Here is a 14,788-nt window from a genome sequence, read left to right on the forward strand (position 1 = left end):
TAAAAAACCAAAAATATAAAAATATAAAAAAGGCAAATAACATTGTAATGTTTGTATGGAAGTTATTTTCAACCTTGTGGATGTCCTGAAAGGGTCTTGGGGGACCCCCAGGCACCCCGGGTGGAACTCTGAGAGTCACTGGCTTAACTAATGTGCCCGTGGCTGCCCAGCCCGTTTGCGGCGGTGGAGCTAGGAGGCACCCGGGCTTGCCTCAGTGGCCCCCGCCCCACAACCCGGCCCCCCACTCACCCGTCTGGGCATCAGGGGCTCCTCTGTAAGATGAGGGTGGACTTCTCCATGGCTCAGAGCCCTCTGGCCTGAGCTTGGGGCAGCTCCTGGGCCGCCACAGAGTGGCGGTATCTGCTGTCACGAGGCTGGAACGGCGACCCACCTTCTCTTGGGAAGAGAGCTCTGGGTTCTACACTTTTTCTAGAAAAGAGGAGCCTCTGCTCACACTCTGCCCACCACCTCTGCCCAGCCGTGGACTCAGCCTCCGGCCCCCAGCACAGGGGTTGGGGGACCGGACAGCAGGCTGTGGTCAGAGGTCCCAGACCCTGTGAAGCTGGGAATCCCCTCCCTCCACGCTCACACACTGCTGAGCAGAGAGCTCTACAGAAGAGCATTTCGGGTGCAAGGAACGGGATTCATGACGTCATGGAAGAGGGAAGGCCCGGGAACGGAGGGTCAGTGTTCAGTGGGCATTGAGGAGCCTTTCCCAGTCTCTTTCTGCTCCTGTCACTGCACGGCAGCTGCGCTCTCATTCCCTCACGGACGATCTTCCCTGGCTCCTCGGGGTCCATCGTGGAAACCCTTGTCTGGCATTCAAGGCCTTTAATACCGCCAGTGCTCTCTTCTCGACCTGACGGCCCAGAGTCCCTACATGTATCATGCAGCTGGCTCCCACTTGTCCCTTGTCATGCATGTCACGTGCTTCCTTCTAAGTCCTGTCTGCTACCCTAACATGTCACCTGCTTCAGGAAGCCCTCCCTGATTGATCCAGCCTGCAGGGGCCCCTCAGGCTTCAGAATGCGGAATACACAGCCCAGATTCCCGGCAGGGGGTAACAAGCTGACAGAGACTGAACACGGTCCCAACTAACACAGTCCCATGATTCTAAGCAATGCGCAAAGCTTTTGAGGAAGGAGCTCTTGGCTTGTGACTGCCTGGGGTCAAGTGCCTGTGGAAGGAGACAGGGGGACACATGACACAGTGCTTCTAGGAGGAAGGGTTAGCAGTGGGGTTGGACGTAGACGTGTTTCTCCAAAAAATTACTAACTCCTTCTTGGCAACCCATTAGCCCCCATCCTTGGCCTTCCTCAGAAATCAGCCCAGACCGTTGCTGTCCCGAGGGCGGTCCTCAGCCACACGGGGACTGGCAGCTCCCTGGACGAGGAAGCAGCACCCTAGACCCGTTCGCGGCTGCCTCCCTCTGGTCCCCATTACCCTCTGAACGCTTTATGGGGTTTGTGGTATCTGTAGGTTTGGTCCCTGCAGGCACAGGGCCTGGGGCAGCGGACAGACCGCTCTGCAGGTGGAAGAGGCCGAGGAAGACACAGTTGCCCCCATCACGAGGGACCGCACATTGTCATGCTGGTGACATTTCAGAGCAGGAGCGTCTGATAGGGAAAGAAGGGCTGCCTCCAGGCAGGGGTGTCTTACTCCCGGATGAGCGCACGGGAGGGGGCGGCGATAATCCGGCCGTGCTGTGAGGCTTCGGGCAGGAGCAGCCTCTCTGAGCTCAGAGCCTCACCCTCCCGTCCGTATGCGGGCCCAGTCCTGTCCTCACCGTACTGAGGCAGAGCAGATAAGTGATGCTTGTTATAGAGCAAGTTTTAAAAAGGATGAAATCGCCAGCCAGGAGATCTTGAGGAAAAGAGATTCCCGTCCTGGTGGAGAACCTGATCGCTGTCCCTTAGGGTCTATGCTGCTCTGAGTGGGGAGGGTAGGGGAGGGTCCCTGGGCCCCTTGTGGCCCGAGGACTGCGTTTGCTGGCCCTTTGCTGCCATCGGGTGGCCGAAAGCTCACAGTGCAGCCCAGCTGGTTTGTCAGTAAAACAGATTTGGGGAACATGAAGAGCTTGGGGAGGAGGGTGACTTAGGGCCCCAGGGAGTGTCCTGTAACACATGCACATGGGTTTTGACCAAAGGAACCTCGGAGGACTCGGAGCCCTGCCCTCTGGGGTCTTGTGAATTCCACTCCCACCTCTGTCTGCAGCTCTCCTTCCTCAATAGTCTGGTGCTTGCTCTCTCTCTATCTTCCTATCTCACGGATACAACAACCTCCCGTTATGGGGAGGTTCCCATGCTGATCTCCCTCTGGAATGCAGGGCCGCCTGCCTGTACCTGTCCCGTGCGGATCGTCCACCTGTCCTGCAGCCTCAGCCAGCTCGTGTTCTCCCTGCATGCCTTCTCCAGCTCGGGCCAGTCTCCTTCCAAACCTGCCTCCATACCTGCCCCCATAAAGCCCAATTCTTTTCCAGAGCACCCTCTCAGTTTACACTTAACCTACGTGACCCCTTCCTGGGCGTCAGTCTCTCACTGTGCTGTACAGGGTCCAGAAGAGAGAAGACAGGGCCCCGTCCCCCTGTAGCCCTGGCACCCAGGACCGAGCCTGATTCATGGCAAGAGCTCAGTAAACATCCGATGGATGAACTCAGGCGTCTGCAGGATAGGAGAGGAAGATCTGCTGGTGCCGGGGGGCTGAGGACCCTGCTGCCGACTCAGCTCCTTCTCCATGAGCGACGTGTGGAGACCAGGCACACTCAAGGCAACACCCCACTCCGTCCTCTCCCTCCCAAGCTGGCAAGCCGGATGGAGAAGGGGCGTGTCGCCAGATGGAGAGGCATGCCAGCTGGCCTCGGAGAAAGGGGCCCATGCTGCCGAGGAGAGAGGGGTACATCTTCCTTGGCTCTGAAGCTTTCAGTCCCATTGCTGGCCAGCTGTGATCGGTCTCCACTGGAGTTGATCAAGCACGAGACAAACACCACACCCCATCAGACACTGGAGGACGCAGGTGGGAACGCTCCCTGACCAGGAGGGGCTCCCCGTGGGTCTCGCGGCAATTCTGGCCTCTCCTCAGCACCAAATGACCGAGCTCGTCAGCTTCTGCGGCTGCAGTGGAAGTCTGTGGGTACGCATGGTTGAGATGCGGAATACACAGCCCAGATTCCCGGCAGGGGGTAACAAGCCGACAGAGACTGAACAGGGTCTCAACTAACACAGTCCCATGATTCTAAGCAATGCGCAAAGCTTTTGAGGAAGGAGCTCTTGGCTTGTGACTGCCTGGGGTCAAGTGCCTGTGGAGGGAGACAGGGGGACACATGACACAGTGCTTCTAGGAGGAAGGGTTAGCAGTGGGGTTGGACGTAGACGTGTTTCTCCAAAAAATTACTAACTCCTTCCTGGCAAACCATCACATGCTCCTTAGGGTAACCCAAGCCTGAGTGAGACTATGGATTTTCAAAATACTGCCTCTTTAATTTGGATTTGACTTGAAAGGGGAGTTAATTCATTCCAATCTCAGAAAAGATATTTTAAAATGAAATCATTATTTTAGAATATGATATTTTTAAAGTTTGCCAACTCACAAAATTGGAGGATGGGAGAGAGGAGAGAAAAGTATTTGGTGTTTCAGATCATTTTTTGAGAGGCAATACTTTTTTTATTTGCAGAATGAGGTGAAAAGGAGGGAGCATTTTGCCTCGAACTTGTGGGGAAGGTGAGCTGTCTTATTTCAAGGATCTTCTGGAACTGAGCTGCTGGTACAGCATTGTTTCGTGTCGGAGATGCGGTGAGCTCCCGATGATTTCTATATCCCAGAGTCAATACATGCCCGATTCAGAAACGAAAACTTGGGCTTTGTAATCAATTTTCCATCCTCCATGTGTTTGTTTCTTTCCTCGGTTAGTGCAGAAATCAACAGCCATTTATAATTTCAGTCGAGAAGATCCACAGAGAGAAGACGTGCAAACCCGGCCTCGGGGACCAGCCAGAGAACAGCAAGATGAGCGTGAATTACAGCTGCAGTGGAGGAGGGGCAACGTAGCGGGGAAGCTCTGGCATGGGGCGGGGGGACCTGGGGGGACAGAGCAGCTCTTCTTCCTCAGGCTCCGGCTCTGAGAAGGCCCCCGGACGGCCCTGCCTCCTGAGCCTCCAGGTCTTCCCCTCAATGGAGTCCTCAGCAGGGGCTGTCCATCTTCATGCCAGCAGAGTTTCCTCCTTTCTTGGGTCTGGCCCTCTGAACGTGTTGCCTTTGTCCTTGGTTACTTTCCAGACCAGGATGAGTAGAGTGACGAGCGTCATCAGGAGTGCGAAGAAGAAGAGAACCTTTACCAGGTAAGCAGGATCAGATATGGTGGTGGTGAGCGTGCCCTTGTCCCATAGGAAGGTTGGGAGTTGTGAGGAAGACATAGGTTTCTCGAAGTAAGCTGGGCTACGTGGTCTACGCAGACTGCCCCAATGGCTACACACCAAGAGAACCAGGCAGCTCTCTGTTATATCCTCGAACTGGGTGTGGAGCTACGGTCGCACATCTATTCAACCCTGTTGCTCACACGGCACCATTTTCCTTGGATGTCAACTGAGCGGGGAAGGAAGTTTGCTCGGCGATGTTGAACAACTGCTTCCAGTACAAATACAGTCCTCAGATGATGGCTTGATTGATAAGACTTCCAAGTGCAGGGTGGGGCCTCTGAGGCTTTGTGATGTCACTTGAAGGGGCGGCTAGGGTCTGGACTGAAGGTTCTAGTCCAGAGACCTCCATCCTCTGAGCCCCACTTCCCTTCATGCCTGACCTCTAGATTGGAAATGGCTCCCCAACTGCTTGTGAAGCTGCCCCTTCAATCCCTTTTTATCATGAGCTATTCGTTCTGAAATAATTGTGGACATACAGGAAGTTGCAGAGACAGCAGAAAACTCACGCATCCCAATGGCTAATTGTGTGTACCTATAGCACAAAATCAAAACCGATGAATAGACATTGGAAAAATGTGCTCGAGTAGTTCTGTGGTCTTTCATTGTACACACAGATTCCTGTCACCACCGCTGAAATCATGATACAGAATTACTCTGTCACTACGAAGACTAATGGTGTCCACATCCTACCAGCTGGAGACAGCTGCAGAAAACCTACCTTCATCAAGCTCCTTCCACCCTTCGCCACTGGCAGTACAATTTTATTAAATATTTCCTCTGTGTATGTTGAAATTGACCTCCAGCCATGTTATGCTCTTTGCTTCAGCAGACATGATTTACAGAGCACAAGAGGAGAAGGAAGGTCTGTTTCTTTGACCCCACTTACTGTTCAGCTTGTTACGTCTTTGAGTTCACAGATTGTTTTCCTCTGTCCCCAGTGTTTTACTTTGCTAAGTCTATTTTGCAGTTCTAAAATTTCCATTTGGTTCTCCTTTATATCATCAATATCCTCACTGAGATTTTCTACTTTTTATTTGTTTCAAGTGTATTCATAATTGCTTGTTGAAGTATTTTTATGATTCTTTAATATCCTTGTTAGGTAATTCCAACATCTGCCCATCTTGGTGTTAGCATTTTTTTTTTTTTAATTTGAGATGTTCCTGGTGTGATGCATGATTCTGATTGTATGCTGGGCATTTAGGTGTTATGGGACTCTGGATCTTATTTAAATCTTCTATTTTAGCAGATTCCTCTGACATCATGCCCATTGTGGGTAGGGGTCACCTCACTAAGGCCAGGCAGTGGTGAAGGTCTGGGTTCTCTGCTTAGCCTCCTTTAATGAACCCAGGGTTAGAGAGGTAAAGCCTCACTTCTGGGTGGATATGGGATCTCAGACCCCCAAGGTGGCCTCCTCTGACACTTTGGCAAAGACAGGGAAGGACACTTTGCTATCTCTGGATTGGGAGCTCATTGTCTCTGGGCAGGAATGGAAGTCCTGGATCCCCACTCTGTCTTCTCTGATACTACCCTAGCCTGGGGTGGACCATGGGGAAGGGTATTTCATTCCATCTGGGCAAGGGTGGGACCCTGGGATCCCCCTTGGGGTTTGCTTAGAGGTGGAGTTGGGGCCACAAGTTTTTCCGTGGTGTTTGGCTACAGTAACTATTGGCGACTATTGTCTAGAAGTTTTATGTCTTGTTGGATTGCCTTCCCCCTAGTTTTTTGGCTACAGAAAGACAAGCAGGCTTTTCCTGAGACTTTATTTTGTCTATGCCTGTGGGCATTACTGGGTTGTTCCTCCAACACCCAATCTAGCACGTATGAGTCAAAAAGCAAACTCAGGGTACTCATTGCCACGTCCATCCTCGGGTTCCAAGGTCCCCAGTCATTCTGCCTTCTCCTTCCCTCCTTCTGGAGACTTCTTACGTTGTTTTTATATAAAACGTCCAGGGTTTGTGCTTCACAGGAGGAACTGGAAGAACCTAGTACACCCTGACGCATCTCCTCCCTCCGGGTCTCAGAACATCTTGACACCCCATCAGGATTCAGACGGGTGAGGACAGTGGGAGCCACACGAGTTGTGGCTTGAGGACTCAGGGCGGAGCCCAGCCCTCGCTCTCCAGGGCTCGTGACCTCGGTCAGGCCATATCTCTGAGCCTCTGTCTACTCTTCGTGGATGCGATAATAGTGATAAGGCAAGATTATAGGTTTCCATGGGACTGAAACGAGCTTATAAATGCATAATAACCTTCCAAGCCATGGAACTGTATGCAAATGTTACAATGTTACAGTTAAAATGTTCTTTTAAATAAGAGCTAGGGTGAACGGGAGGGAAGGGAAGAGGAACAACACAGGGCAGGTTGGTTCTGCCCAGTCACTGTGAACTTTCAAAGGGCTGTGAATGGATCCCCCAGCCCCGGGACACCTGTGCCAGCTCCCTGGAACGTGTGGATGTTCCCTTATGCACAGAAGACGTGACTATGCTGAGCGTCTCGAGAGGAGGCACTCCTCCGAGGTTATCCTAGTGGGTCCCAAACACCACATGCGCTCTTGTAAGAGAGAAGGAGGGAGTTGTGGGAGAGACAGACACACAGACGAGAAGGAGATGGGAAGACAGAGCGAGAGAGGCAGCCACAGGCCAAGGAACAACCACAGCCACTGACTGTGCAAAGGCCAGGAAGGGATTCTCCCCTCGAGTGTCTGGAGGGACCACAGCCCCTGATCTCAGGCGTCTGGCCTCCAGGACCGGGACAAAATAAATTTCTGTTGTTTTTAGTCACCACATTCATGGTCGCTTACTACAGCAGCCCCTGGAAACGGATACCATTTGCAGACCATTTGTCCACGTCCTTCACCTACCGGAGGAGCTAACCGAGGCACGAGAAAGGAGAGCGACCAAGGGCGCACACCCACTGGGCCAAAAGGGAAAGCCTGGCACCCCGGCCTCTCCTCCGCTAGTCCACCCACTAAAGCACACCATCTCTGTTGTGTTGTTGTTTTTGTAGACATCCTCATTGAGGTATGAGTCACTACAAGTCACCCACTTAGTGCACAGATCAATGTTTTCATGTACATTCCCAGGATTGTCCAAATGTCATCACAGTCCAATGTGAGGATATCTTCATCCCCCCCCAAAGAAGGCCCATGCCCGTCAGCACTCTCGTCTGTCTTTTCTGCCTCCTTGTTTCAGACACATTGGGCTCATCTCAGCTCACCAGGCAGCCTGGACTTCCCTCTCTGTTACCTCTCATGCTCTTCTCTCATTTCCCAGTCCGTGGCTTCACTCAGGTCTGTGGTTTAACTGGCTGCCCCTAACTCACGTTAGACGGGTACGGAGAGGCTTTGATGGAGCGCCGGGCCTGCCGGTTTCCCTCACCTCCCTGGCTGGGTGCTGATCTGCAGGAAATGGCTGAGCCACTCATCACTCCCTGAACTGACCATCAGAGACGTGCAGACCAAATGGCCCTTCAGTCCCGGAGTTGTGGTGAAGGCCCTCCAGCACCTCCAGGGGAAACACCACTGACACACAGCACACACTGGGTTTCCCACTGGCTGGGTCAGCATCTCTGGATGGCCCGGGATGCCCGAGGAGAAAACAAGACCTAGAACGTGGTACTGAGGGACACTTTCTCTGCACTCCTGAGGTCTTCTCTCTTGGAGCAGAAACCCTGTTCCCAATACTCGTAGGCTCTTGGTATCCCAGCTCTCACTCCCTCTCCCCGGTGCAGAGAGCGCCTACTGGGTCTGCTCCTTCCCGTGACTTTTGTGGAAGCCCTATGAGTGAGAGGCCCGTGGTTGTCCACCGACCAACAGGATGGGATGGTGAGTCAGTCTGGTCCCAGTCTTCCCGTTAGGAAGCCCACTGTGGCTGCACATGGAGCTTTATCTGCAACAGAGGTGACTCCTTCCAGCTGCCTCACATCTCTGTGTTGTCTGCAGGAGCTGGGACGTCTATTGTCTCCTGCCCTTGGGCATTCGTGACGCCGGTTCTCAGGCCTGTGGACTTGGGCTGAATGACAGCAGCAGCTCTCCTGGTCTCCCGCTGCAGAGGGAAGATCGGGAGACGTTACTGCCTCCTTGATCGCGGGAGGCAACTCCCACAATCCTTGCATGCACACACACACCCCTACACGTTCTCCTTCTCCAGCAAAGCCTGACGACCCCGAGTTTTCTCACCTCCCAGCTTCCAGCCTGTCCCATGCCCCGCTGACTGACAGCATTCAAGTTTTTGTCGTCATTGTTGTTGTGTGTGTGTAGAGCACTTTAAATTTCTGAAAGGAAAGAGAGCAAAGAACGTTCACTGGGCCTCCATGAAGACACATCCTTAGTGTTTTGACATTGTTTTATTTAAAGCGACAACTCAGAGACGGCAGCAGCAATCCCTTAGCGCCTTCTGTCTTTCCTTACCCTGGCTGTGGGGCGAAGGGCTGCACCTGCTCAATCCTCTCGGGCAACTGAGGCTCAAGAGGGTGAGTCATTTGCTCCAAGTCATGCAGGAATCAGTTCAGGACCAGACATTTAACTTCAGAGAAAAAAAAAATCCAACCTGGGGCTCTTCTTACTCCAATGCTCTTTGTACTGTGGTTCTGTTCTTACATCTCTTGGAAGCCTACAGTGGTCCTTGATGCTCCTGGTATCAGTGCACGCTCACTCGTGGGGCTGGTGATGGCCTCTGCTCGCCCCCGGCTCCCTCGGTCCGGCCAGCATTCACTTGACTCCCACGTTCCACCTCTTGTCTCCACCTGCCGCAGTCCTTCCTGCTCCTCCAGCTCTTTGCCCTTGACCCAGCGGACACGGGCCTTCCCGCAGGAAGCCTTCGTGGCTAGAAGCTGCTCTGTCCTCATCACCAAAACCCACAGCCCCCCCCCCCCCCCGCCCCCCAGCCCGCTAAGTTTGCACATTTGTCCCTCCACCAATTCATTCACTTATTCATCCCAAACATGTTTCGAATGCGGATTTGTAGAAGAGGCTGAGCCAGGAGCTCTGGGCTGGGGCTGGGGGAAACAGTAATGAATCAGACGGGAGATCAGGGGAAGGTGGCATGTTGCACACGACCAGCTTGCCAGGCTGAAGCCGGGATGAGGACATCCACGGTCCTTCTCCAGTGTGGGCACACCCTTCCGGCCTGAGAGTTCTTGCTTTCTCCCTCCGAGTCTCTCACTCTCACTGGTAATGTCTCTCCGATGGCTCTTTCTCGGCGCAGCACAGAAATATTCATATTACCGTTAGTGATAATATCGCTGGGCACCTACTCTATGCCAGGCAGATACTGTGTGTAGTCGGCTGCGTGATGGCTACCCAAATTTATGTCCCTTCCTGATCCCCAGAACATGTGTCTGTGTTACTTTCTACGGTAAGAGGGCTTTACAGATACGATTGGGTTGAAGGTTTTAACGAGGGAATTATCCCAGATTATCTGAGCGGACTGGATATAATTACAAGAGTCCTTTTAAGAGTTAGACAGAGAGATGGCGTGACAAGGGAAGCAGAGACAGAGAGAGGGAAGGGGAGAGAGGGAGAGAGAGAGTGGAAGGAGTGGAAGGTGCTGCGTTGCTGGCTTTGGAGACGGAGGAAGGGGCCAGGGGCCAGGGGCCAGGGCCGGAGAGTCCAGGCTGCGTCTGGAAGCTAGAAAAGACAAACGGATTCTCGCCTAGAACCTCCCCAGAGGACGCAGTCCCGCCAGCCCGGTTTAAGACCTCTGATCTCCAGAGCCGTAAGAGAAGAAATTCATTTAGTTTTAAGTCACCAAGTTTGTGGCAATGTGTCGTAGCCACAGGAAACAAATACGCCGAGCCAAGTCTCTCTTACCTTAAAGACCAGAACCACCACCAGAAAACCCTCCCCGGATGCTGTGCTCTCTCTCCTTTCCATCAGAGCCAGTTTAGTGACAAGAGCCGTCTTCATCGGCCTCCCTGCACCCCTGCTCCTGCAGTGCCCAAGCCCACCCCCCAGCCAACAACCGTCTCATCCTCCCAAGTGTACGAGCCTCTCCGCAATTATCTGGGCGCGGCAGGACTGTCAGCCCCTTTGCTGAGCTGCTCCGTGCCCCGCGGCTCTGGAAGCAGCACCCTGCACACCGTGCTCCTCCCTCCGTGCCCCTCCTTCCCCCCCAATCCACTGCCCTTTTGCAGGCTGCATGGTCCCTCCGGCCCATCTCCAGGCTTTGTCTTGTGGAGCCTGCTCTGCCTGTCCCAGCCACTGTCCTGGGTTTGGTGTCAGCCTGCATGTCCGCGGTCCTGTGCCCGCGCCCAGATGGCACCCCCTACCCCAGGCTCTAGGTCCAGCGGCATGGTCCTGTCCTGCTCACCCCTGCAGGGCACCATGAGCACCACAAGCCTTCCCCTCCACCCGATCCTAGGTCTTCCCTTTCCCGTCTGCCTCTCCCCTGTCCTCACTCCAGAGTAAGAAGCCCAGCAGTCTCGCCGGCCTGCTTGTCCTCCCTGACTCCTGTCCTCACTCAGTTTTGATACCCCTCAACCTCACTTCTGAAGTGCCCTCCGCACCCACCCCTCCTCCTTACCCCCTGCTTCCGCCTCCGCCCAAGCGTTCGCCTCCCGGTCCTTGCTCCTCCTGCACTGTGGGCCGGTTGGCCCTCATACCCCTCTCCAGCAGCCTTGTCCCAGGATCATCCACCCTCCTCGCGTTAACAGAGTAATAGCCGTACAAGGCAGACCACTTTCCTCCTCAGAATATGTCATTGGCACCCCTGTTACCTTAAGATAGAGTCCAAGGGCCCCACATGGTGTGTAAACTGCATTCACGTCCTGCCGAGCCTACCTGCCTAGTTTCCTCTCCTGTCCCCCTTCCCCGTGCATCTCGTACTCTTTCTCCAAAGAGCACTTTCCCCAGCCTCCAGAGCCAGGTGGCCAAGGGGCGAACGGGCACTGCCAGCACTCCCACTCCTGGTTCGAGTCCTGGCTTCAGCACTTACTGCGCAAACTGTGATCGTGTTCAAGGGTTTACTTGACTTCCCTGCCTCTGTCTCTGCCTCCGTAAAATGGGGTTCATCACAGTGCCGATCCCAAAGAGCTGTAAGAATCAAACAAAGCAATACTTGCCCTGTTCCCAGGGAGGCCTCCAGCAGGCTCGGCGCTCAGCAAGTCCATTGGCTTCTGCCGCCGCCTGGCCTCCGCACCTGGCGTTGACTCTGCCTGCCGCTCTGCGTCTCTCCCCTCCGCTTCTCTGTGCACTCAGCTCCTGCTTTAAGGTTCCTGTTATTTTTCCTGGGAACCAGACCTGCACCTGCAAGCCATACATGCACGGCCCCATCAGAGTACTCGGTGCTCAGAGTGTCCCCCGCACCCCGATCGAAACTTGAGAGCAGGAACTGTCTTTGCCGTAGTTTCCCTGAAAACCAGCGTGTAAATAACGCTCATATATATTTGTTGAGGGAACAGTAGAATGTGATGTTCTGGGTAAGCTCATGTTTTAGTTAACCCAGAAACTTGGCTCTTCAGACAAAACTGCCGCCCCCATTGTAAATGAGAGAACAGACAATTCAGGGCCAGAGATATGGGAGGGTCTTTTGTCTGAAACGGCCTCCTAGGAATAATATTCAACTTTATCCTAAGGCTCCGAAAGCCAAGCAGCACTTTTCTGTGGGCCCGTGGGACAACCTGTCCTTTCTGCTCTATCGTGGGGAGTAGAGAGGGAGAGGACAGAGGAAGGGGGCTGTAGCTCCCGAGAACTCTACCTGGTGTCTCAGCATAGGCATACGTGCTCCAGGAAGCTGTCCACCCATCATCCTGTCCTCACCGGCGTGAAGGGCCCCAGCCAGACCCGCATCACAGCTCCCTCACTCCTTCCAGGTCAGCTAACAGTGGCTCCTTGGACAAAGGAAGGAAGGATGTCACATCCAGAGGCTGTGGTGGAGGGCAGGAGATGCTGGACCTTCCCTTCCATTGCAGTTGCATAGTGGGAAGGAGGTCCTCTGGTGTAAAAGGATCTGTGAGTTTTCTGAAAGTCACGTGAACAGTATGGAAATCAGCAGGGCCTGAGCCATCTTGCTGGTTCTCCTCCCAAGAAAACCGGTAGCCAAGGGAGCCTTGTTATACCACCAAAGGAGAACCTCAGGGCTTGCGGAAGCAGTTAAGCTGCAGTGGTTTCCCCATCTGGGATTACGCAATGGGGAGAGCTTCCAGAAAACTAACCCATGTGCCCATAAGAGCCGGCATTTGGGCACCTTCCAAATGGAAGGTATCCATGACCAGTCAGCCTTACCCTGCGAGGCAGAGAACCAACAGATGATTGTAATTATGTGCCCAGTCACGTAAAGGAACTCCTTGCCCTTCCTCCCTAATGAGTGCTCTAGCTCCCAATGCAACAAGTTGTTTAAATTAGTGAGAGTTCTACTGAAGGACAGAACACACCGGTTCTCCAAACCAAGCCCTGCAGGGGAAGCCTGCCTGGGGCTCGCGGTGGGATGAGATTGGAGTTTAAAGCGAATTCACTTGACTGGACTTGTGATAACTAAGGGAGCAGAAAGCTATAGAATCCGTCTGAGCCAGAGTGTGGTGGAAGGCTCTGGAAGAAACCCCGCCAGGACGGCGCTCGGCAGAGCCCAGGATGCTCATTAAATTGCTTCTATAGGAAAGGAGCCCTTGGGGAAGAGAGCCCGGTGCGTTGAAGGGACTGCCAATATTTGAAGACGACTGGAACACAGAGTGGAAGAGCTCTGCTGTAGGAGGCGGCCGGGCCATTGCTCTGGGGTAAGGGGGAGCCATGGCATGTTTTAATGATCATATTTGCATTTTAGAGGGATTCCCACAGGGCTGGGGTGGGGACCAGACCCAGAGAAATCACTTAAGCAAGAGCCCACGATGATCTGTGAGCGGCGGCAGGGATGGGAAGAGCAGGGACGTAGGCAGAGAATCGTCAGGACGAGCAGCAGCGGGACGGCCAAAGCCGCCCGTCTCCCTCCCGGCTGCCCCTTCCAGCTGCCCCAGAAATGCTGCCCCGCCTGCGGTTCCTGCTTCCGGGGCCAGCGCTGCACCTGCTCGCTTCCCGGGCTTCTCCGGCACTGGGCACCGGGGGGCCCGGGGGGCTCCACGCGGCCCGCCTGGGTGCACAGCACCAACCCCCGGCCCAGGGCGGCTGTACGTGACCGGCAACCCCACGGCCGGTCTGCTACACGGGGCAGATTGCAAACCCTGCTTTAGGCTTTTTTTTAAAAAAAAAAAATAACATCTCGGGGCACCTGGGTGGCTCAATGGGTTAAGCCACTGCCTTCGGCTCAGGTCATGATCTCAGGGTCCTGGGATCGAGCCCCGCATCGGGCTCTCTGCTCCGCGGGGAGCCTGCATCCCCTTCTCTCTACCTGCCTCTCTGCCTACTTGTGATCTCTGTCTGTCAAATAAATAAATAAAACCTTTAAAAAAAAACACATCTCATTACTGCATCCTGAAGTGAAACACGAGGGGAAAAAAAAAGAAGGACTGCATTACCCCAAATACAATCTTTAGAACAGCTCTGGAAAAAATCAGAGCGGTGCGTCCTTTCTGTACATGCGGCCAAGGGAAGACACGAAACTGCGCATGTGCCGCAGGTCCGAGGCCCACCCGCGGAAGACGAGAAAGTGCGCATGTGCGTGAGGTCCGAGGCCCGCCACTGAGTATGGGGGAAGTGCGCATGTGCTTCAGTTTCTAGACCCGCCACAGGGAAGGTAGAAAGTGCGCATGTGCTTCAGGTCCGAGCCCCACCCACCCCGCCTGGTGGAGAATGGCGCATGTGAGCCAGTGCGCATGTCCTGCAAATCTAAGGCCCGCCCCAAGAGGTGGGGAAGTGCCCGTGTGCTAGTTCCAAGCCCCGCCCCGGAAGAAGTTAGGAGGGACGTGAAACGAGGGGCGTGGTACAGGGCCTTCGCTCAAGTAACCTGCGTTTCGTTAGTGAAACCAAAGCTACCGAAGATCCCATACTTGGACCTAGGACCTAGGCCTTTGGTGTCTTGTCCAGTACCGCAGTTCTGGAATCCCCGAGGGAGAAACTGAAAGGGTCACGTGACGGAAAGAGCCCTCCCTTCCCGTGGTGTTTCTGGGGCTAGGAGATTGAAGAAGCCCATTGGCTGACGGGGGCGGAAGAGGCTGGGTCGCTCGTCCTGCGCGTGGGGCATGTTGGGTGTTGTAGTTCAAGGGAGCGCGGCGGGGTTTCGGAGTTGGTCTCTGCGGCGGCGCGGCTGAGGTTTCCGCGCAGGAGGGCGGGTCGGGGCGGCCTGGCTGCGGCGTCGTCCCGCCGTTTGTGTTCAGGTGGCGCGGCGTTTCTTGTTTCCCTGCGGGGTCTGCGCTTCGTCCCGCACCAGGCTTCCGTGTGCAGAAGCGCGTGTCCCTGCAGACCTCTGCGGCCCGCGGCTGGCTGCGCCCGGCCTCGGGCTCTCGTCTTGG

The 14,788-nt window shown here is 54.4% G+C and overlaps 1 protein-coding gene and 1 long non-coding RNA gene across 2 annotated transcripts; both read right to left on the reverse strand.

The window, feature by feature from the left end:
• Window positions 1-3,932: 3,932 nt before the first annotated feature.
• SMIM42 (small integral membrane protein 42) lies at window positions 3,933-4,409 on the reverse strand. The gene has a single exon (XM_045982148.1). It carries the CDS (start codon window positions 4,407-4,409, stop codon window positions 4,197-4,199), a length of 213 nt encoding a protein of 70 aa, XP_045838104.1. The 3' UTR covers window positions 3,933-4,196.
• Window positions 4,410-9,709: 5,300 nt separating this feature from the next.
• LOC123928440 lies at window positions 9,710-12,354 on the reverse strand. Its single transcript, XR_006815702.1, has 3 exons — window positions 12,106-12,354; window positions 11,344-11,441; window positions 9,710-10,037 (listed from the first exon to the last, which is right to left on the reverse strand). It is a non-coding gene; the product is annotated as an uncharacterized LOC123928440 (long non-coding RNA).
• Between the last annotated feature and the right edge of the window lie 2,434 nt (window positions 12,355-14,788).

The sequence above is a fragment of the Meles meles genome, chromosome 17, assembly GCF_922984935.1.
Source record: "Meles meles chromosome 17, mMelMel3.1 paternal haplotype, whole genome shotgun sequence".
NCBI classification, from domain to species: Eukaryota; Metazoa; Chordata; class Mammalia; order Carnivora; family Mustelidae; genus Meles; species Meles meles.